A 25,770-nucleotide genomic window follows, 5' to 3' on the forward strand; every position below is an offset into this window, starting at 1 on the left:
AGCAGAGCTAGTGTCCTTATTATATTATAGTGATAAGGGGATCTGGGGCCATGGAAGTTGTCCTTGGCAGAAACATGGCAAGTGTTACCATGTGGAGGTACAGAAAGATGTGCTTATAGTAACAGAGTTGTCTGAACCACTGGCAGTGCAATTATGGATAGGGTTTCCTTCCATGCAAGGGTTTTTTTTATTAAATTCAGAGCTTCTGATGTGCTGCTTATCTGTGGTACTCGAACAGCACATCTATGGGAAAAGGGAACTAGTGCACTACAAATACTGTCCTAGCTGGCATGCTGCTCAAGTCTTGTAACTTACCCCAGTAGGGCTGGCTTGTTCATAGTTGGTGTAGTGTTTATGAAACACATATTTTCCTGGAGGTGGTGGTGATGTGTATATTTACTCTAGGCATGGATCACTGTGGCTACACAATGACATAAGACTGAATCTGAGGGTTTTACCCCTTTGTTACAAATATTGTAAGGCTTTGTATACCAGCCCTACACAATGGTGCAAAGAGTAGCTCTCCGTGTCTTTAAAATTGCAACAATATGCATTATCCTGCATGTTATTTTTTTGTTTTATTGTTTTTTTTTTTTTGGCATTCACCCAATAACAGATGTTTTTGCTTATTTTCTATATTTATAGGAAATGGAACATCCTGTACAGACATTGATGAATGTCCACAAGTAAACTGTGGTCCAAATTCTGTTTGCAGAAATACAATAGGAAGTTATACTTGTGTCTGCAAATATGGCTTTACAGGTAAAGACTAAGCAGCTTTCTTTCCAATACTTAACAGCATTTGTTGGTTTCAATACAAAAGAAAAGAGATTCAAATATTCAGACTTTTCAAGGCTTCTGTTTTAGTTAAATGTAAATGTTCATAATATATTTGAAAAATATCATCTAGGTAGTATTTGCAATAGCTCAGCCACCGTGCTTTTATAAACAGTATACAACTTGGCAGAAGCAGAAATATCAGGATTTATCTTGGGAAGGATGAAACAGCAGCCCATAAAACCACACGTGGAAAGAAAAGGCTTCTCTTCACCACCTCTGCGACATATAAATACCTGAAATCATAGCATGTTATCATAAAGGTTTGCTTGTTTGCACACAGAGTATCATGTTCATAGGAATACAACCATATATGTAATACTTAATGCATGAATATACAAATATAAATATGTTTTTTTTATTAATGTGGGTTGTGCCTCTGTTTTAACTGATAATTTAAAAAGGTGATTAAAAACATTTAAACCAAAACGGTTCCTCACATCTTCTACTTGTATATCCAGGTACTTGGAAAGAATGCATTATAATTTCCTAATGTGTAGGTTTGGTCTTTGTAAAACCATAATATAATGTAATGTATATCAAAATGCTGCTTTAGTGGTATTCATTTTAATATACTTATGCTTTGTGCACACCTTAAATTAATAAAGTGCCATTCAGGATAACAGATAGTCAGTTGTTCAAAACAGAATCCCACGATGCTTCTCTAGGGACGGCTTGCACCTGCCATGCCTGGGCTTTCGGATATTGGCAAAGGCTCTTGCCACCCCCATAGTGCCTTTTTTAGGCAAGGCTCAAAAGACAAACCCACCTCCATAGGTATCACAAGGGATAAGAAACTAAGAGTAATGCTACTCAACGCCAGAAGTCTAAACCTCAAGATGCATGCACTCGAAACTCTCCTTAGCATGGAGAACATTGATATCTGTGCAGTAACAGAAACCTGGTTCAAGGCCCCCGAGAGCACCAGAGCACTACCAGGTTATACCTCATACCATGTTTTTCGGCCCCAAAATTTGGACCGAACCACAAAAGGAGGTGGAGTATCAATATTCATCAAAGATACCCACACCTCCAGGTTGGTGGCACAGCACGAAGCATCAGAGACTATCCATGTGCAACTAACAGTGGGTAAAACTGCCTTCCAGTTTATAGTCTGCTACAGACCACCCTCCCAAACCCAGGAACCCCACTCGGCCTTCCTGAGAACACTGGAAAATATGAAGGTCTCTCCAAACACCATTATATTGGGTGACTACAACTACCCTAACATAGACTGGGAGCATTACTCTAGCTCCAACACCCTAGCCCAAAGGTTCCTAGAATTTATAAACTCAAATGCTATGGAACAACTTGTTGTCACTCCCACAAGAGGGGAAAACATACTGGACCTGATCATCACCAACATGGGGACTCTATGCTCCAGACCAGAAGTGTATCCCTCACTGGTAAGATCAGACCATAAACTAATCTCACTAGATATTCACATCCTGAACCCAGCCCCTGCCCAAAAAACCACAGTGAAAAACTTCTCTAAAGCAAATTTCACACTCCGCAAAACCAAGGTGGAATCCTTCAAAGCCCCCGGGCCTGTGGAAAATACGGCCCAGACCGCAGAATCCTTTATAAACGCATTCTATGAACACCTTCAGGAATGCATGGATCATGCAATCCCAAATAAAACCAAGACCCAATCCTCCAGGCGTCCTGTCTGGTGGACCACAGCCATAAACAAACTATACAATAGAAGGAGGAAGCTACTACATGATGTAGCAAAATCCCAAAAAGGGAAGGCATCTCTGATCAGTATTAGCAAAAAATTATGGGCACTCATAAAATCGTCTAAGGCCAGCTTCGAGAGAAAAATTGCACAGGACACTGAGGATAATCACAAGGCTTTCTTTAGTTATGTTAGGAACCTGGGTGGGAATTCCCAGATATGCTCAGAATTAGTCCAAAATGACAAAAAATACACCGAACCCACAGACATTGCCAACATCCTAGCTGACAGGTTCAGCGCAAACTTCTCCCCCCCTTCCCCACCAAAAGGGCAAATATCTATCCCAGCAGACTGCTGCCCCCCCTGACATCTCAGATGCTCAGGTAAGAGCCGCCCTCTCCAAAGCAAAAAGCACAGCATCAATGGGACTAGACAGTGTCCTGAGCTGCATCCTACATGAACTCCAAGAAGAACTAAACCCAAACATAAAACTACTGTTCAATCTCAGCCTTACTATAGGATATGTACCCAAAGAGTGGCATACAGCAACAGTGGTCCCTCTCCGTAAAGGTGGTGCCTCAACAGATCCTGGAAACTATCGCCCCATAAGCCTGACTAGCTTGGTCTGCAAAGCTATGGAAAGGATCATCATGGACCTCATAAATAAAGATATTGGGGACCTACAGACACTGGATCCTACCCAGTTCGGCTTTGTTAAGGGCAGATCCTGCCTTTTAAACCTGGCCGATTTCTTTGAAACAGTCACCAAGGCCATTAATGAGGGGAAGGTGGTCCACACAGCCTACCTGGACCTTGCAAAGGCCTTCGATACGATACCCCACTCGGGCATTATAGATAAGCTCACCAGCTTAAATATAAACCCCTATGTCACTAGATGGGTTGCAAACTGGCTCAAGGACAGAACTCACATGGTTAGAATTGCTGGAGCCATGTCAGACTCCAAACCAGTTACAAGTGGCATCCCACAAGGTTCAGTCCTGGGACCTCTCTTGTTCAGTATATATTTCTCGGAGGTACAGGTTAACACGGAAGGACTGTGGCTGACCAAGTTCACAGATGACTGCAAACTGGGCACCATAATTGACTCTCCAGCTGACACAAGCATCCTACAAAAGGGCCTCATAGAAACAGACAACTGGTGCCAGAGCCATGGCCTCAAGTTAAACGCCAAAAAGTGTATAGTCATCCCCTTTGGCAAAAACAAAGTGCCCACAAATTACCACATAGGTGGTAATCCATTAAGTATGGAAGAAGTAATTAGGGACCTGGGGACCCAAGTTGATAGCAATCTCTCATTTGACAACCACGTGGCCAAAGTGGTTAGAAAAAAATTTTATATAGCCCACCTAATCATGAAGGGATTCACATCTAGATCAGGGGAGGTCATTGTGCCTCTTTACTCATCCCTCATCAGGCCCATACTTGAGTACAATGCCCCTTTTGGGGTGTACATTACCAGACACCTGCAGCAACTGGAAAGACCACAAAAGTACCTCACCAAGAGGATCAAAGGGCTCAAACAGATGCCATATGCTGCCCGGTTAAAGAAACTCCAGCTCTACTCAGTGGCATACTGCCTGCTCAGAGGTGATCTGTGCCTGACGTATAAAGCCATGTCCAACCCGGAATTAATGGACATGCTGCACCTCAGAAAATCCAAATCCCATCATGCTACACGCTCAAGAGACTTGAACCTCAGCACTGAAATAAATAGAACATGCTGGAGGGACAGCTTCATAACCCAGTGGCTCCCTTCACTCTGGAATAAAATCCCAGTCCAGGTTAGGTAGAGTCCCTCATTGACTCTCTTCAAGAGGAATCTTGATGAGTGGATGGGAGATTGTAGGTTTACCCCGGCTATCACTTCTGTGTCACTGTTAGACAGAGGCACAGTATACTAACCTCGAAAAAGGGCATAGCTAAATTAATTCAAAATGGGTAGCGAAAGCCAAACACACTCTGGCTAGGCTTATAAATGCCCTAGGGCAGATAGCCTTGTATGAACCTATGAACCTATCTAGCCCCATTAGGCACCTGATTTGCAATGCACATTAATCTTTCAGTGACAAAATTATGGGTGCATTACATTATATTTGCATGGTGGTACAAGGGGAAAATTAATGTTTCTAGTATGTTCCTTAAGAGTATTTAACATTCTGTGTCCCTCAGTCTCTTGCCCTTACCCTTTTTCCACTGGTCCCATACCCTTCTGAATTCCAGTGTGGATTCCTTCTCCATTAACTATTTTGATAATCCATTTTATATGGCCTAACCTGCTCCCCATGGAGCAACGTAGAGTTGTTAATCCCTAAAATCTGCTGCCTTGTTACCGTCTTCCTCTCTACCCTTCCTGTTCTGGATTATCCCTTCATATCTCTCTTACATGATTTTCTGTGCCAATTATATGTCGTCCACTTCTCCTTTGTCCTCATTTGAGAGCAGCACTAACTCCTCTTGTCTCTGGTTTCTGGTCATATCTCTTCCTCTCCATCCTTTTGAGATGGTTGGCACTTTCCTTCTGGCTTCCTAGCAGTAGCTTGATGGAGTATACCTTGTGTGGCCCAACAAAACTGCACTGATTGCTCAAAATATGGTATGACCAGGGGTGTGTAGAGTGGAAGCAGTAATTATTTATTCGTGGAGTTTATCCCCTTGATGACACACACCAGCACAATGTGCCATCAGTGATATCCTCACACTCTCCTCCTGTCTGTCCACTCCAGCTGCTTTTAGCCATCCATTTCTTGCTCTGCTACCATCTTTTCATCTCCTGTTAGCTGATTCTTCACAGAGAATTCTGGAAGGGAAGAGGTTAATTTCAGTCCAGCTACTTTTGAAAATTAAATGAGTTGGTTTAGCCCATAAAGATTTGATCATACAGGTCTGATTGCAGACAGAGACAAAAATGTTTGGGAAAACCAGGACTAGGTATCTTACTGTATTGTCATTAGGGGTGAACTAATTGTTACTCTTGAAGTGCGGAAGTTTCTGAAATTGTTTTATAGTTTTTAGATGCTGCAACAGATCTTAGTAAAGCTCTGGGTGTGTATTTTACCAGAGTCAGGTGACCAGAGATGATGTCATTCTATACCCAGCACTGAAATGATTTTCTAGATATTAGTCAGATATTAGTGGGAGGTATTCTGTAACTCTTGCAGAAGCACTTTGCTTTTTGGAACCTGACAGGAAAGAGCTCTCATAGATATCTCACACAACCTCACACCTCATCTTGACTTACTGTAGTAAGTAATTAAACACACCTCATCTTGCCTTGCTTTAGTAAGTAACCAGGGAATAGTAGTTTGTTAGATCGGTCAGGAAAATATAGTGAAATTAGATAAGTATTGCTTTTTCTACATCTGTGAGAATCTATACAACTGTGTTATTTTTTATATCTCCTGTGACTGAAACTCTGATGTTTACTAGATATTCAGTATTTTCATGTTTTCTGTTTTATTATTTATTATTTATTATTAAATATGTCTATACCTTTCACTGTGGCTGTCATTTAGAGAATACTTTTACCATCTTAAGAGAACTTATGCTTATTTTAGTGACACTGAGGCTCCTCCTGAAAGCCTTGCTGCTTTGGATAAACTTTACCATTTGTATTAGTATTAATTTTACTCAGTATAATTGGGTACCCTAGTAGGAGCCTTAGTATAGCTGACTGGTGGCAGCATAATTACCTTATAATCTGGGCAGAGGGGCACAGCTGGTAAATCTGTGTCAGCCTTTCCAGGTCTGTGTGTGTGTGTGTGTGTGTGTGTGTGTGTGTGTGTGTGTGTGTGTGTGTGTGTGTGTGTGTGTGTGTGAAAATAACCCTTGAATACTTGAATATACTACTTTAGAAAATATATCTTTATGTCATTGCTAAAAACAAACTGTTAAGCTCTAGGGAGAATTTTGTTCTTTGATGGCAAAAGATGGTGCTGCTGGATGACAGACCCTGAGTTAAGTATCCAGAAGCTCTAATAGTCCAGAAGGACATCTCATAAAGAAACAAGCACATCAGTGGTAAGACACAAGACTACACTCATTAATAAGCTTCCACTATAAAGCCAAAAAGCTGAGTGACAGGATGTTCATCATCAGATAACTGTTGTAATAACCTACTCTGTATGGATTTATCTTGCCAAGGCTATGACAATCAGACAGCTTCCAATGCTTAAAATACCTTCCATGCTCCCTAACCACTGTGCAGTTCTTGAAGTACAGTATAAAGTCAATGGTTAGGGCACCAAACCTACAGAACTTTCTTGCCATTGAAGTGCGCTCTTCCCTGTGAACTTCGAGTGCTTGAATGGTAAGTTACTGCCTTGTCAAAGGTAGGTTTCCTTTCATTTGTATAGTCAAACCTCTTCATTTTCTCCTATGCTGGAGCAAATGCCATTACTCAATGTCAACCTTTTCACCCAGATCAAATAGGGGAAGGATTTTATTCAAGAATCTTTTTGGTACTAAAGAAAGGATTATGAGCACCCACTCTAGACCTTTCTTTTCTAAATTTTCACATCAAAACGATAAAATTAAAAATGTTCCCTGTCAGTTCTTTAGTAACTTTAGATTTAAAAGATGCCTATCTTCATTTTCCAGTTCTGAAAGATTTCAGATTTTTTTATGGATTTTTAGTTTCTGGTTTGCATTTTCAGTTGTCTGCCTTATCTTTTGGTCTGTCTACAGCTCCAAAGGTGTTTCCAAAGTGTTTGGTACTAGTAGTAGCCCATTGCAAATTGCTGGGCATTCACATTTTCCCATATTTAGGTAACTGCCTTATTTTTGCAGACTCTTAGAATTTATCAAGAATCTCATACGTTTGCATGTTGACTAAGAAATGAACAGTAAAGTGCATCAGAAAAATAAGCCAAAACATTGCAATCTTGTATCTAAAAAGTAAAGCAACAAGAGGAGACGGCAGAGCAATATGCTCTAAATTGTTGGTTCCAAACCAGTGACTCATATAAATCAGTACACTGTTTGTAAAACGATACACAACCCAAAATCAGCAGTTTTCACTTCAAAAAATTTATATTCCAAACGGAGATGAGGCATTTTTCAGCCACTTAAAGGTATTTATATTTATGTCCTGAGTTTATTTATTGCTGCTGTTCCTACTGTACAGTGGTAATACAATTTTGATGGTCATATGTATTTATTTACAGGAATGGTTTAACCATAGAATCAAGTAAATGTTTTTTATATCTTATTTTAAATCAAATGTTTTTATTTAATCTTAATTGAAAGAGTGGAAGTGATATCACTAGTTTTAAGAGTATTTAAACACCTTATTAAATGTTCATTACAATTGGCCTGAGGAAGCCTTTATGGTGAAAGCACTTGCCTTTTTATATGCTAATAAATCAGTTTGTTCTTATCTTCGTTTGTAATATATTTTTTTTGGTGAAGTGAAAACTGCCGATTTTGGGTTGTGTATCGTTTTACGAACAGTGTACTGACTTATACGAGTCACTGGTTTGGAACCAACAATTTAGAGCATATTGCTCTGCCATCTCCTCTTGTTGCTTTACTTTTTAGTAATCTGGTCGGAGATTTATTCACACAGCAGCTATTTTTGTCATAATCTTGTATCTAAGCCTTACTTAACAGTAATTATTTTATATTTGTCCCACACAAATCTTTAAATAGTTTGTCTTCAAACAATCCCAATCATGTTTTAGTATTTTAATGTACAAAAATAAATAAATAGTGATAATAATAATAATAATAATAATAATAATAATAATAATAATAATAATAATAATGCTACAGAGATATATATCACGATTTCTTGATGCAACTGTAACAGAAGTTAAAAAAAAAATGATTATTTAACTCACTTTTATAATTTTAAGTTATTTGTTCATGTGCAGTTGGTACCATATAAAAATACTTAACAAAATGCTTAGTCCAAAAATTTCCATTATATTACTGCAGAAATTTATAATCTCTTATTTCTTTCAAACATTTATGATGATGATGATAATGCACAAATCACCATCATTGACATGTCTTTACAAATAAAACAGACTACATTATTTTGTGTTGTCATTAATCTGTACATTTAATTGCTTACTTTCTTCTTGTATTCCAGGTAATGGAACATCCTGTGTGGACATTAATGAATGCTTACTTGTAAACTGCGGTCCAAATAGCAACTGCCAGAACACATTAGGAAGTTATATCTGTGCATGCAATAATGGCTATTCAGGTATTCTAAATCTTTTCTACATTTATAGCATTGCTTGGTTTCAAACAGAAAAGAAAGAAAGAAAGATTCTATTAAGTAGTTTTTAATATTTTGTATTTTCAATTTTTCTTTTTCAAATAAATAGACATTGCATAATAAAATGAATATGTTTTCTTTATGGACAACAAAAGGCTTATATTACCTGCATTTGTTGAACTGTAGTATTTGTACAGATAATATATCAGTCAAAGTGTCAGTAGTGCCACAGGTAAGACACTCACCTTTGATGTACGAGACTGCATTTCCTATTCTCACATGAGTTAGATGGATTGCTGATACTGTAGTGCAGCACTGAGGGGGTGGACACATTCCCGAATGTGTTGTCCTCTTGTTGAGATGTTAAACCAAGACACAATATGCTGCACTTGGTAGTAGGTCAGATGGAATTAAAAGCTCCCAAGGCAGCTATTCAAAACAATAGGAGTCCTTTGTTAACACACAATAAAACATTGTTTACATGTTTACACGCACTAAATATTTACAGGCATATATATTCACATTTCTATTTCTTACTATTTTTAATTTTTTCTCATAAAATCATTTTTCTTATTCCACAACCAAAATGTGATTGTTTGCAATATATCTACCAAAATCCATTTACCAATGAAGAACATTTAATTAAATTTTCATTCCAAATTACCCATATCATATAAAATCTCTTCTTATCTATCCTTCTTGCATATTCTTTTTTCTTATTCTTATAAAATCCATACATAATCATACCATATGTATATTGCTTATGTCATTAATATTCTCATTTTTTTCTTCATAGATGTTTTTCCAGAGTTTCACTGCTTTTTTACATTTCAAAGAAACAATGCTCTGTCGTTACTTCTTCTCCAAAAAATTAACACTCTTTCAACTTTCCTTTTATGCGGCATATTCTCCTTTACTGATAGCTTATATATTATCAGTCTCCATGAGATATTCTGACAGTTATGTTATCTTGATTCATCACTTTTTCCTTACTTTGATGGCTTTAATCACTTATGTGATAAATTTTCCCATGGGTTTGCATAAGCAATAATGCCCAACAGGGTGTGTGTTGTTGTGGAAACAACACCTGTCAAGGGTCTACTGAGACCTGAAGCCACAGGTGGTGGGCCTGCACACACCTGGAGGACTATTTCCACAATAACACATACCCTGGAGGACATTATTGAGCTTAGTGAATGGGCTGTCTGTAAAATTGTTGTGTGTTACTTATTTATTTTTTTATTACTATATTATTTTTTCTTTATATTTTTGATATAAAATAGTTCCTCTGCCTAATCTTTCAGACTTGCTATAGTATATGTAAATGGTGCAGTAGGAAGCATTTTACATCCAAAATATATCTCTATATTTTTTTAAATATCCAGTTATTTACTTTATTTTTTCGGTTCCTTACTCCTAAAATTGTTTGATTTGTTGCCAGTCATTGGGGATTGAAGTCACTTTGTTTCTTTCGGCTTTTCCCGGTTAGGGGTCGCCACGGGGATTGAAGTCACTAAATAATAAAATACATTTGAGTTTCCGATTTTATTTCCTTCAGAAAATGCTTACTAACACAAATTCTGCCATTTAAGCAACTTTGCAATTTTATAACAGAAATAATTAAACCTTGTTCCTATTTATGACCTTTGTCCCCCCCTTATTTTAGGCTATACCCAGATTTCTGCAGTTACCAGGTCCAGAGGTATGCAAATCTCTTCACTGCTGCTGCTAGTGATTGATCTCACACACTCACACACTTGCGTTTCAGAAAATGCATGCTAACACAAATCCTGTTATTGAAGTAACTCTGTGATTTTACAACAGCACTGTTTAAAATCTGTTCCTATTTCAGCCTTTGTTCACCCTTTATTTTAGGCTTTATCCAGATATTGTGAACTAAGAGGTCAAGACTCGAGAGGTATGCAAACCTGTTGCTGTTGCCAAAGCTTGATCACTTTCACTCTTCAGACTCGCTATGTCTGTCTCTCTCTCTCTCTCTCTCTCTCTCTCACACACACACACACACACACACACACACACACACACACACACACACACACACACACACACATGCAAGCATGCATGCACATGTACACACACACACACACACACACACACACACACACACACACACACACACACATGACATGAAGACACACACACGACACTCTTCCGCTTTCATGTTTCTGTCTGTGTGAGCGAATGTGTGTTTGCATGCATGAAAGCAGAATAGCAAGTGCGTGTGTGTGTGTGTGTGTGTGTGTGTGTGTGTGTGTGTGTGTGTGTGTGTGTGTGTGTGTTTGAAGAGTGTGTGTGTTTTTATGTTTCTGTCTATGTGAGTGAATGCATTTTTGCATGCATGAAAGCAGAATAGTAAGTGTGTGCACGCGCTCACATTTGTGTGTGTGTGTGTGTGTGTGTGTGTGTGTGTGTGTGTGTGTGTGTGTGTGTGTGTGTGTGTGAGAGATAGAGAGAGAGAGAAAGAGGCAGACAGAGCAAGTCTGAAGAGTGAATGTGATCAAGCTGTGGCAACAGCAACAGGCTTGCATATCTCTCAACCTCAGAAACATAAACACACACACACTGTTTTTGTTTTGTTTACTTTTTACACTTGCTAAACAGTAAAAGCACTGCTTTTTATTGAGTTTAAAACAATAACTCGGTCAGTCTGTCTCTCACTCTCAGGCACGCATGCACTCTCACACATCCAGACATAAACAGATACACGCACACTTTTTTTATTTTAAATTTTCTTTTTTTTAAGTCACCAAACAGCAAAAGCACTGCTTAGTGAGCATAAAATAATGGTGGCTATTAGGAATCTTTCAGTCTGAGCGCCATGACAACTTGATATGCTGCCGTGAAGCAGCGGACTAGTGTTTCAGCAAGCGTTAACTGTATTAACACCCTACTGGAGAATGTTTGTTCTTGAGGCAGTGTGCAATCTACAGGACATCCATTCTCTTAACAATATTGTTATTTCATCATATTATTATACCACGTCATATCTCTTTCAATATCACCAAGTTTTCTTTTCCATGTTAGTATATTTTCATGATCATTTTTAATGTCTTCTGTCAAATATTCTTTTTCTCTTATTTATATTCTCATCATTTCGCAGAATTTTTTGTACTTAAATTTAAACATTCTCATTCTCTTCTTTGAGATAATACAATTCTTATTTTCTTAAAGAAGCAGAATACATAGTTGGATTTAGTAACATAGTTGGATTTAGTAACATAGTTGGATTTAGCAACGCCAACCCCCACTTTATCTTCACTCATATGCAAAACATTTCTTTTCGCTAGGTTTAATCTTCAGCCTCACATGAAAGAAAACATCAATTGCGCAATTTTCTTTTCATATTTTACTGGAAGCATATAAACATTTATCATACATATTATTTCCCATTACTACGAATTTTGCCAGATAAACTACTTTTTTCCTGAATGTTAATGTATAAGTCTTACACAGAAGACAGTGTTCTTTTATCTGATTTCCCATTGCTTCGTAACTTTATCATTTTTTCCCAAATTTTACTCCTGGCAAAGACAATTCATTCCCTGAAACACAAACACACACACACACACACACACACACACACACACACACACAGACACACACAGTTTTTATCACATCATCCAAGCCGTTATCTTTATTCAAAGTCATTCTCATTTCCTTTAAACTTCCATTCAGTTGAACCAACACTTCCCTCATCCAGATCTTGTTCTTAGAAACTACAACTATATTGTCTATGTATGTCAAAATAACCAGTGTCATGACCTCCTTTTGCATCGCTTTATAAGCTGTTTTATTCACAATAGCTTTCATCACCAGTGCAAATAATATTCCACTCATGGGGCTTTCTTGTCTTATACCACATTTAATGCATATTTTTTACTCAGCCACCCACTCACTAACACTCTCATCCTGATATTCTGGTTTGTTGGCATACACAGGTCTCCTAATTCTATTACCTATTCTTTACTTCTCCATAGCATTCCACAAAGTCTCATGCCCAATGGCATCAAGTGCCTTAATAATATCACCCACCACAAATTTCACATCCTCAGTATTTCTTATAACATGATCACCAGTTTCTCTCACGACCAACAACAATTCTTGGCATCCCTATCCTTATATACCACAATTTAATTGTTCTGTGATATACGTCATCCTTCCCTCCATTCTTCTCTATATTACTCCAGGTAACAAATGATGTGTTATTTTGTGTGATGGGTCCCCGATTTTTAATTTCCATCTTCTTACCTTTCTTCCATATAAATGTTAATGCCCCACTACATCACTCTTAAAAACCTTCTTCCAACATTTCATTCAGTATATTTACAAACTACCCCGTGTGTCAGTCCATTAAATTCTTGTACATTTCCATACCCTATACCATCTGCACCTCATACTTCATCAACATTAACTTTATTAAGTACTTCATCTAAATTCACTAGTAGACATTTCTTTTTTCAAATTCTTCCTTAATTTATTCTGGAAATGTATTTCCTTTCCATTTCTTTTATTTTTAATCCTTATACTCTTCTATATATTTTCCACATGCTGTACCACAATACTCAAGATTTGCTCTTGTGTTTTTTTTTTTTTATCTCTGCTTTTACATTTTTAATTTCTCTCATTATAATAATATCCTCTTTTACTATCTTATGAAAATATGCAGACACCTCCTTTCTCATCTCTTCTAAATAATATCTCTGCCTATACTTTAATAACTTATTTTTTCTTGACTTCTTTTATATATTTTTCCTGTATTATAATGCTCTCTCGTATTGTTCTCTAAATTCTCCAATACAGTTCTATAAATTTTCCCATATTACACTTTATCTTCTTTTTTGCATTATCCTGACACTGGGGAAAAATACTTTTCATACATTTTTTAATTTATCCACCACTCAGACCATTTTATAGAATCCTTCATGGTTGTATGATCCTTCCACACCTGCACTAGTTCCCACTCTCCATTTGCATCTCAAAATCTCTCATTTATTCTTTTTATTTTTTTTCTTATGTTAATTTACTTCTTTTCTTCCATCACCACCACTCATATTGTTAAATGGTCTGAGAAACCTGTCACAACTATATCACCAACTGCTACCACCAAAGCTTTTTGATGATGCAAAATAATCAGCTTCAGATCCAGTTGTTCCCCTTCTGCAAGTTCATTGACTTTTGTTCCACACAAACAATGTACCACATTTTATCACTTCTTGTATTTTTACAGATCTTGCCCTTCCTTTTTACATCTTTTCCTTAAATCACAATTTAAGTTCGTACTACGCTGTCTAATATTTGACGAAACAGATTCTCTTTTCTCACTAGCTGTATATGCATACAGTGTTATAATTCTATAAATGTGTTTTCCCAACTCATATCCACAACACTTAACAGTCCCATCCTTACCAACATTATTTTCAGAGTTCTTCATACAACATAGTCACTCCAGAACCACTTTCACTTCTTAAATTCCAGCAAACAATGTTTCTCTTTGCAGTCTTTCTTCACTTGTCAGGAATCTTACATCTTCTAACATAATATTAACTTCTACATCACATTTAGCACACCATTCAGCATCCCTGTCCTTCTTACACTGTTAATAATACGGTTCACATTTACTGACATTACTCTAAAATTGTTGATTTTTTCTCTTTAATTTAGGGGAAATACTTTTACATTTTTTGTTTTCTTATTTTTACTTTCCCCTATTGAATATTTTATTCTGGATTTATGCACAAATAACAATTGATCCTCAGAATTAGATTTTTTTACTGTTTAGAATAGCAAAAAACATTCTTCTCCTAACCTCATTTTCTGCATGTCAACTTTCTTCTCATTGTTTCCGACGCCATATTTTTCTTCTTCAACAGGTTTCTTTGTCATCTAGTTCACCCTCTCCTTCAGCATCTTATTATTTTTCCTGATGTATGTTTTCTTCCCTTTCCTCTTCTTCTTCATGATTCACTATTTGCTCTTTTTATTCCACAGAAAAGTGTTCCTGTTTTACACATCCTGCATTCAGGTACACCCCATGTTTCTCCCCACACAGGTTACATTGTACTCTGTCACAATTAATTAAATGAGAAAAGTTCCCACAAAAGAAACATGATGCATGCTGGCCAGCATATCTTAATGCTCCTCTATGACCAGCCACAATAATAACAATTGGCAATTGTTTCACAAAGTTTTTTTTTTTCACATTTCAAAACAGCTTCCAATATCTACCATCCATTCCATAACTTTCTCTCATCTCTAGCATTCACTATGTTATCAAGAGTTTCAAACAAACCCTCCATGCATTTTGTTAAAGACTTCTTCTAGTTCATCAGTTCTAAACTGTAAAATAGATTTTTACCAATTAAGATACTACCAAAAAACAAATAATTGTTCCATTGAGAAGTGTTTTTCTTTCTGTCACAGTACTAGAAATTTCATCATCAGTCACTCAGATTCAGATGTTTAGTCACTAAAAGTTTCTAGTATCTGCGGGGGTGCAGCGGTTGCATTGTTGCCTCACAGCAAGAGGTTCTCCCATTTGATTCTCAACTGGAGTGCGGGGAGTGCCTTCTGGGTGGAGTCTGCATGTCCTCCCTGCGGGTCGAGTGGCGTTACAAAGACATGCGTGAATGGGTGTGCCTTCATTGAAGGTTGGGCGTCGAGATGGCAACTCGGCACTGTAAAAATCTACTGCCAATCATTAGCGGACCGGAGGTCCACTGTGGTGACCCCTAACTGGGAAAATCCGAAAGACAACACACACAGTCACTAAAAGTTTCTGTCACTTTATGTTTGAGACATAGCTTCTTGAGCTTTAAATCTCAGCACAGTTACCAAATTGCCTGATACTTAATGTCTGTATGTTGCAGTCCAGTTTTTTGTTCTTATTCTCACAGTTAGTCTTCTCCTCTTTTCAGTAACAGTTTTACTTGCAGGTTGTTGCTGCTGTCCTTTTACCTGCTGTCACTGCTGCATCAGTATTGACTGCTACATGCTGTCCTTTTACCTGCTGTCACTGCTGCATCAGTATTGACTGCTACATGCTGTCCTTTTACCTGCTGTCACTGCTGCATCAGTATTGACTGCTACATGCTGTCCTTTTACCTGCTGTCACTGCTGCATCAGTATTGACTGCTACATGCTGTCCTTTTACCTGCTGTCACTGCTGCATCAGTATTGACTGCTACATGCTGTCCTTTACCTGCTGTCACTGCTGCATCAGTATTGACTGCTACATGCTGTCCTTTTACCTGCTGTCACTGCTGCATCAGTATTGACTGCTACATGCTGTCCTTTTACCTGCTGTCACTGCTGCATCTTTTGCAAGCCCTTCTGATGTCAGTTCTGTTTTCTACACCACACACATGGCTTTCCTTACTTCATTTTCCATTGAAACAGCAAAACGCCGCTCATTTGTATAACCTACCACAAAGTAATTTTTATCTGCACTCTGATTCTTCATATTGGACATTTTTTTCTTCAAATTCCCATTTTCTGTCAAGGCTAATGGCCACTGTGGCTTTCCAGTCCTAGCCATGCAAATGTGACCCCTACATCTGACTTATATAGGTTATGACTTACTGACTGCCTCTGTCTATCAGAAACATAGGTGCCAGATTGGGGAAAATGTCTGGCTATGCATATACTGGTCAAGGTTGCACTTAAATAGGGTTAGGGAAGAACTCTGCTTCGCATGAATTGGGAGCCTGCTCTAGAGAATGGGAATTCTCTGAGAAACGTATCTGTTTCTCCAGCATGTCCTATTTATGTTGCAAGCAAAATGTAGATGTTTTGATCTAATCTCTTAATCTAGTAGTTCTGATGCTGTTTGTCTTCTGGAAGTGTAAAAGATTCATCAAAACAGGGTCCATGGATGCCTCATTCACCAGGCAAAGATCACGTCTCATAAGTGTATGTGATATTAAGTAAAGAAAGAGGTATCTGAGGTAATCAAGAAAGGACATTGTGTTTACTCCCGTATTCTTTTGTAAGAAGTCCCTGTGGATGTGCCACTTGCTGCAAGTGGCGAGAAGTAGAGGATGCGTCCCAATTTCCTGACCAAATTTCCCCTAGTAGTATAAATACCACCTTGGGTCTCCTCAGAAATGACGCCGCTACCTTAGTGGCAATAACACTGTTGACAAAGGACAAATAAAAATAAGTAAACAAGAAGATAATGATAGGCCGTTGTCTATAACCCACATATGCAGGAGAAAAACCTTCAGTGGAGAAACATCAATACATGCAAGCTTTGATATCATAGTACCTGAGAAAACAATACATAGGATTGCCCAGTATTTATTAGCTTCATATATGATCCTGCACCTGAGTTATTCTCCACATTAGTTTCCGATGAACAAAGATGCATTTAGTTTCCCTGAAGGTTGTTAATGCTTAGCTAATCGTGATACTCATCAAATAAAAGAATTACATTAGTTATGCATGTATCTGCTGTGGTGGTGCTGCGGTAGCATTGTCACCTCACAGTAAGACGCTGTCCAGTTCAATTCTCAGCTAGAGCATCTTCTGCGTGGAGACATGCATGAATGGGTGTACCTTCGTTGAAGATTGTGCATCAGGGCTGGTAACTCGGCATGTAAAAATCAACTACGAATCATTAGCAGACCGGAGTTCCGCTGTGGCGACCCCTAACCGGGAAAAGCCGAAAGGCACAACAACAACAACAACATTAGTTATGCATGTGTATAATAACTGGGGTCAGGTTATAGACAGTATCTGTCTTGACCAGTGCATCAGTTTTAAGTTTCACATCAAAAATCACAAAATGTAAAGTAAGCAGTCTATATTTCTGGGTTAGAAAGAGCTCCCATTTCTTATCAGCTGATAGCAAAGTTGCCATAGGTGCTTGCCATAGGTAATGGAGAACCTTCTCTCTCAACTCGAATATGGCCTTCCTATCATTGACAAGTTGCCTAAGAAAAATATGGCTATACCTCACAAAACAGAAAATCACTGCCCAGAACTGTCTGGAGTAAAATAGCTGCCATCTGTAAAAATGTACTCTTCTTTGGTAGCTCATTCACAAATTAATATGCCAAAACACATTCTTCTTCTTCAACAGACTTTGTAAAAAATATAAATAAACTTTGGTCCCAATCTTCCAAATCCCATATCACCCTTTACAAAACTACACTCTACAGATAACACAAACACTGGAAATGCTACCCCCAATGTAAGAATGTATTCTCCTAAAATACATTGGGACAACAACCAAAGACCTCTTCTTCACAAAAGCAGCCTGCAAATGCTTCATAAGCCGAGGCATCATATCATGTAACACAAAATCACCTGTCACACGCTGCTTGATTTTTCTCCTTTCTTCTTCAGAAGAGCCATCATTCTACATGTCCCTAATCTTCCAGTACACCTCCTATTTTTCCGCATACTCCTCCTAAATCTCATATTCCACAGGATTTACCACTTCCACCATTCATTCACTCTACCTCTTCCCCTATCACCTCTTCCTGCATAACTACGCCCTTTCCTTATTTCATAAATGCTGAATTAAATAAAGAAGGAACAAAGTGCACCTTATTAATGTGGAACAAAAACCATATAGATAGACTCAAGCTCTATTTTGGGTATTGTAGCCTTGTCTAAACCTTACTAACATAATGTATGATGATTATTTTACTAACCTCCTTTTCTTTGTAAATTCCTGGATTTGATTTTTTTTTTTGTCATTTCCCTGGCTGAGCTTGTAAATGGTCCATTAGATAAGTACTCTACCTTGTTTAATAAAGGTAAAATAAATAAAATAAAAACAGAAATCAAAAGTACACAAGAGAAATATGTCTGCCTTCAAATATAAACCATAAAGGTAGGGTCCAAAGATAAAACCCAAAAGCACAATAAATATATAGTCCATAATGTTTCCACAGTTGTTTTCTACTTCAACCTTCCCAGTCCAATCAGTTAAACATTCATCAGTCCATTTCAGCATTTGTTAAGGTATCCCTAAATAAGATGAACTTCTCAATCTATATTTGGTTTACATCACAGTCAAAAGTACTCTTGAAGCCCATATCTCTGAGTTGTTTTAATTATGGTACTACAAAAGCATTGGTTTCAATGTGTAGCTAATATATATTTTAATGATAAGCAATTTGGTAGATAATTTCCCGTACAACTACCCTTAATTCCTCTAGCTGATTCTGTATTGACAGCTTTCCCATTATTTTACATGTGTATCTAGAAATAAATTGATTGCCTTTGTTCGATCACAACCTCGTTTGCTTCTTGCCTTGGTGTGGTCTTTATAATAAAGTTCCTGCTGAATACTGCAGTGGGGTGGTGTGCTGCTCTATAACTTTTGTTTTGAATATCTATTTTTACATGGGCACCTTTAACCTTTAGAAGTTATGGTGGCTCCATGCACTTTTATTTTGGTTTTGACCTCTCTCTCTCTCTCTCTCTCTCTCTCTCTCTCCCCATGTATGTGTATAAAACACACATTATATATATATATATATATATATATATATATATATATATATATATATATGTATAATTTTATGTGTGTGTGTGTGTGTGTATGTGTATATAAGTTTACCAGAAATGATATAAACAACATAAGATCAATAGCAAAATGATCAAAAACAGAATATCTAAACTGAAAACACTGACAGAAATGACGTTATACCAGGGGTGGGTTTATGCCCTTTCTTCACTGTCATGCAACCTCTGAGTAAATATATGCATTATTATCAGGGTGTGTGAGGCCGCAGTTCCCCACATGGGTGGTGCAAGGGGGCTTGCCCACCCCTGAAAAAACAAAAAATGTGACATAATCTAACCACATATAAATCGATTGAAAAATCTGATAAAATTGAACATTTTTATAATGGTTTTGCAGGGGTGCAAGCTCCCCTATACATCCCACACTTCTACTAATTATATATACCATCTCTGAGGTCATACAACAATGGAAAAAGGGCATAAACCCTTGCTTTTAATAACTTCAAATTTGTCAGTGTTTTGTGTTTTGATATTCTTCAGTTTGGATCTTTTTTACTTTTAGATATTTATCTGTCAATCATTTTACTGTTGATTTTAAGTTGCCAAGATCATTTCAGGTGCACTACACATACATACATACATATACATATGCATATCTTTATATCTATACATAGATATACATCTATCTATATAAATATCTATATAGCTATTTATTTATCTATATCTATCTATATGTATACATATATATATATATATATATATATATATATATATATATATATATATATATATATATATATATATATATATATATATATAGACTTTAGAAGCTTGAATTCCCAAAAACCTTTGATGTATGTATGTATGTGTAGTGCACCTGAAATGATCTTGACAACTTAAAATCAACAGTAAAATGATTGACAGATAAATATCTAAAAGTAAAAAAGCTCCAAACTGAAGAATATCAAAACACAAAACACTGACAAATTTGAAGTTATAAAAATCAATGGGAGCAGACGGTGTCCCAGGCTGCGTCCTACATGAACTCCAAGAAGAACTAAACCCAAACATAAAACTACTGTTCAATCTCAGCCTTACTACAGGATATGTACCCAAAGAGTGGCGTACAGCAACAGTGGTCCCTCTCCACAAAGGTGGTGCCTCAACGGATCCTGGAAACTATTGCCCCATAAGCCTGACTAGCTTGGTCTGCAAAGCTATGGAAAGGATCATCATGGACCTCATAAATAAAGATATTGGGGACCTACAGACACTGGATCCTACCCAGTTCGGCTTCGTTAAGGGCAGATCCTGCTTGTTAAACCTGGTCAATTTCTTTGAAACAGTCACCAAGGCCATTGATGAGGGGAAGGTGGTCCACACAGCCTACCTGGAACTTGCAAAAGCTTTCGATACAATACCCCACTTGGGCATTACAGATAAGCTCACCAGCTTAAATATAAACCCCTATGTCACTAGATGGGTTGCAAACTGGCTCAAGGACAGATCCCACATGGTTAGAATTGCTGGAGCCATGTCAGACTCCAAACCAGTTACAAGTGACATCCCACAAGGCTCAGTCCTGGGACCTCTCTTGTTCAGTATTTATTTCTCGGAGGTACAGGCTAACACAGAAGGACTTTGGCTGACCAAGTTCGCAGATGACTGCAAACTGGGTGCCATAATCGACTCTCCAGCCGACACAAGCATCCTACAAAAGGGCCTCATAGAAACAGACAACTGGTGCCAAAGCCATGGACTCAAGCTAAACGACAAAAAGTGTATAGTCATCCCCTTTGGCAAAAACAAAGTGCCCACAAATTACCACATAGGCGGTAATCCATTAAGTACAGAAGAAGTAATTAGGGACCCGGGGACCCAAGTTGATAGCAATCTCTCATCTGACAACCACGTGGCCAAAGTGGTTAGAAAACCATTTTATATAGCCCACCTAATCATGAAGGGAGTCACATCTAGATCAGGGGAGGTCATCGTGCCTCTTTACTCATCCCTCATCAGGCCCATAATTGAGTACAATGCCCCTTTTGGGATGTACCTTACCACACACCTGCAGCAACTGGAAAAACCCCAAAAGTACCTCACCAAGACGATCAAAGGGCTCAAACAGATGCCATATGCTGCCTGGTTAAAGAAACTCCAGCTCTACTCAGTGGCATACCTCCTGCTCAGAGGCGATCTGTGCCTGACGTACAAAGCCATGTCCAACCCGGAATTAATGGACATGCTGCACCTCAGAAAATCCAAATCCCATCCAGCTACGCATTTGAGAGACTTGAACCTCAGCACTGAAATAAATAGGACATGCTGGAGGGACAGATTCATAACCCAGAGGCTCCCTTCACTCTGGAATAAAATCCCAGTCAAGGTTAGGCAGAGTCCCTCATTGACTCTCTTCAAGAGGAATCTTGATGAGTGGATGGGAGATAGTAGGTTTACCCCAGGTATCACTTCTGTGTCACTGTTAGACAGAGGCACAGTATACGAACCTCGAAAAAGGGCATAGCAAAATTCATTTAAAATGGGTGGCGAAAGCCAAACACACTCTGGCTAGGCTTATAAATGCCCTAGGGCAGATAGCCTAGTATGAACCTATGAACCTATGAGACCATAAGTTCAATTTTCGGAAACTCAAACTCCTAAAATGAAACATAAAAAAACAAAAAAGTCAAACATTGCTTTTGCAGGGGGGCTTCACCCCCTCTGCTCCCCCACACCCTCCCTACTTAAATATACCAACTCCGAGATCATGCTACAGTGGAGAAAATGGGAATCTCCCATTTTGCACTGTATGCAAAAGCACAAAATGGAAGATTTCCCATTTTCCTGTAAACATCTCAAAAAAAATGAAAACATTACTTACACACAGAGCGTACAGGGGCCATTGCCTCTGTGTGTAAGGAATGTTTTAAGGTAAGTAAAGTGTTATTTTTTTTAACACTTTACATATTCGAGTTACTGAAAGCTCGAGCATATGGTCTCGACCATATGCAATTCGAGCTTTCAGTAATTCAAGCATGGAAAGTGCCCCTATATATATATATATATATATATATATATATATATAGAGAGAGAGAGAGAGAGAGATATGTATGTTTGGTTTCATTGAAATTTGTCAACTCTATCATTGGTCATCTGTTTAGCCAAAAAATATAATCAACTACACAAATGATTGACGGGTGTGCAAAATCGACAGTCTCCAGAATATGAAAATATGGCCTTTCCCCGAAATTGTCTGATCTATGAGTTAGTATATATAATTAGCAGAGGTTGCGGTGTGCAGGCAGTCTTGCCCCTGTAACAAAATGATGTTTTATTATGTTTTAGTTGAATTTTTGCATTGTTGAGATTGTTGCTTGGTGCATACACAGTAGTGTATCGACGTTTGCCAACTCAACTTTTTGAGATTGAGTTTGTAAACATCGATATTTGGATTTTTTTTAAATTTCAGTACATCTATGCACACACACACACACACACACACACACACACACACACACACACACACACACACACACACACACACACACACACACACACACACACACACACACAACCACACACACACACACACACACACACACACACACATGAAACTCACTACATCACACACATAAAACATGCCACATTCATAATCTTACATACCACATTCATAACCTTAAAATACCCACACATGCATCTACAAAACAAACGCATTCCTCACTTTGCTTGATATCAGGAAGCCGACAATATCTACAAGAAACAAAACAAGTTAATAGTTTCTTGACATCTCACACATAAAACCAAAATACATACTCACACATATACCATTTACATTACATTCAAATAAAAAAATGGCAGAGCCCCATCCCCTGATATGGAGGCCTTACTTACACACCACCTAAGTTATATACATCAACACCATGGTCACATACAGCCATGACCAAAACTAATCCTTCCATTCACTGTTACAGTTAAATAAACTCAAGTTGACTATGCCAGATAATGCATGCACTCAATATCTTATTACAACCACTTCAGATATAGTCAAGTTAAAGCATATAGCTTACAAACTGCATGGCACTCATATATCTATATTTGCATCCATTTAATTCTATCGTCTCTCTTTCTCTCTGTCTATCTATCTACATGTATGTGTGTTGTGTCTGTCTGTCTCTGTATATACATATGAAAGAAGGAGCATAGGGGACATTATTTCCTTGAGACTGCTGATCACAAGAAAGACTGATAACTGTGTCATACTTGCAGCATGGAATTTGTGTTTATATTTTGCTCCTAGTGAGAGAAGGAGCAGAGAACATTGTTTCCTGACTTTGTCTGATTGGGCATTGAGTGTCTTTGTGGGACCTTCCTGATTGGTCTGGTTGCTATTCAAGGCATCTACCATGAAAAGGCTGCAACAAGCATATTCTGTGGCAAGACTGCTAATCCCTAATGAGCCTGTAGCCTGCTTCTCATCTTGGGATTGGTGATATTGTTTTGTTTCTGGTGAGAGAAGAAACAAAGGAGCATTGTATCCATATAGCATAAAGCTTTGGTCAGACCTGCACTACTAGCCAGGTCCTAGCCCATCATGCAGATCCCCTCTTTTCATCATTTCTGTCTAAACTAATTCTTCTTTTTTTCAGCAGGGACTGCTTGATTAGCTGCTGTCTAACCTAATTTCAGAACACTTCCCTAAATACTCCATCCATAAATCATCAGGGTCTACTTTAGTAGTTTTCCCTTAGTTGTTTGACAGTGCCCTGTATGACGGCCCCTCTTTACCCCTGGCCAGTAATCAAGGAGTCTCAATCATTACCACTGACATCTCTGAGAGGCAGTCACTATAAACACAAATGGATTTACACAGTATTTTAAATACAGCTGTATGCATCAAGTACAATTTCCCTCAAAAGCACACAGGGAACATGCTTGCTGGGACTTGACCCTCTTTCTCTCCATATCACAAACAAAATTGACTTTGGAGCACTGTGTCCCAGTTCTAAGTATCTGACACACACACACACACACACACACACACACACACACACACACACACACACACACACACACACACACACACACACACACACACACTCACATGCACACACATCTGGGAAAGGCTGGCACAGATTCACCAGCTGTGTCCCTCTCTCCAGACTATAAGGTAAATTGCTGCCACCAGTCAAATACTCTAAGGCTCTTACAAAAGGTAACCAATTTTACTGTGTCAAATTAGTACTGATATAAATTGTGACCGAAGCAGTAAGGCTTTCCAGAGTGGCCACAGTGTTACTGAAATAAGCATCAGTTTTCTCAAGATGTTAAAAGTATTCACTAAAAGACCAGCCACAAGGAAAATGTATACATTTTTTTTAATAATTGATAATAAAATAAAACAAATGTGAGAATACTTAATATTCAGTTACAATAAACTTGAGAGTTTCAGACGCAGGAAATATAACAATAATATATTTGGACAAAGTCTCATAGATGCAGAAAAAGGAATAATACTAAACAAATCTCACTGTACTTTTCCTAACTGAACTAAAGATAAACTGTCCCTAGTTAACTAACTTAATATCACAAGGCAATATGTGCTGCTGAGATGCTTACTTCAACAAGGCAAGATGAGATACTACATACTGACTGAACAGTACAACTAACGACTAACTCAACTGAACTGTGTTAATTCCAATGGAAAACAAAAATAAACAGCAAACTGCTGATGCCAGAGTTCTGTCCTTCAGATGGTTATAGAATGACATCACATCTGATCACCTGACTCTGGCACAACATACATTCAGACCTCTGTTAAGATTCTTTTGCAGCATCTTTAACATAAGCAACTTTTACAAATACATTTTTAATACAAGCATCTGAACAAATCATTGTGACAGTCAAATGGCATAAGATTATTTGAAAAACTTCAGCCACCCATGCTGGTATATGCCACACTTGCACTGTCCCACTTCTCCTGGCACAGCAGGTAATACCTCACTATGTCACACCCTGTATAGACACAGGCACCCTGAGTAGCATTTTTCTTCCTGTAACAGCACCCTTGAAATTTCAACAGTACCTAGTTGCATACAGGACAACTAGACTGCAGTGTTAAGCACTGCCTCCAGAGTTGCAAGCCAGATACACCTGACATTACTTTATATTCCTAACACAACCATCCACAACAGTCTAAGCAATAAAAAGGTCTGTTGTCATGGATAAGAACATTCCCATTATCTCTGTTGCTAGCTTTGTGGATATCAGCATCTTGAAGCAATGTAGAAATTCCCCTCATGTTTACTCACAGCCAGCTAATTCTCAAACAAACGGCTAAGGTATGTGAGAGATGTATTTACACAATGTCACTGGATGCAAAGCTCTCATGTAAAACAACTCTTAAATTCATTCAGTTTGTCAGCAGTACACATGCTGCAACCATCACATACAATACAAAGTAGACCCATAAACCCACATATGCTGAGGAACTTAAATGTAACCTTCCTAAATCCCA

The 25,770-nt window shown here is 38.0% G+C and overlaps 1 protein-coding gene across 1 annotated transcript in view; it reads left to right on the forward strand.

The window, feature by feature from the left end:
- LOC122800843 overlaps nt 1–25,770 on the forward strand; it is a 1,417,490-nt gene that overhangs the window by 876,632 nt on the left and 515,088 nt on the right. The window contains exons 15-16 of the mRNA XM_044070157.1: nt 646–762; nt 8,628–8,744. Of these exons, the coding sequence (XP_043926092.1) occupies nt 646–762; nt 8,628–8,744 (234 nt within the window). The remainder of the gene's footprint in view (nt 1–645; nt 763–8,627; nt 8,745–25,770) is intronic.

This window comes from Protopterus annectens, chromosome 4.part1, assembly GCF_019279795.1.
Source record: "Protopterus annectens isolate FY-2018-M chromosome 4.part1, PAN1.0, whole genome shotgun sequence".
Lineage (NCBI taxonomy): Eukaryota > Metazoa > Chordata > Ceratodontiformes > Protopteridae > Protopterus > Protopterus annectens.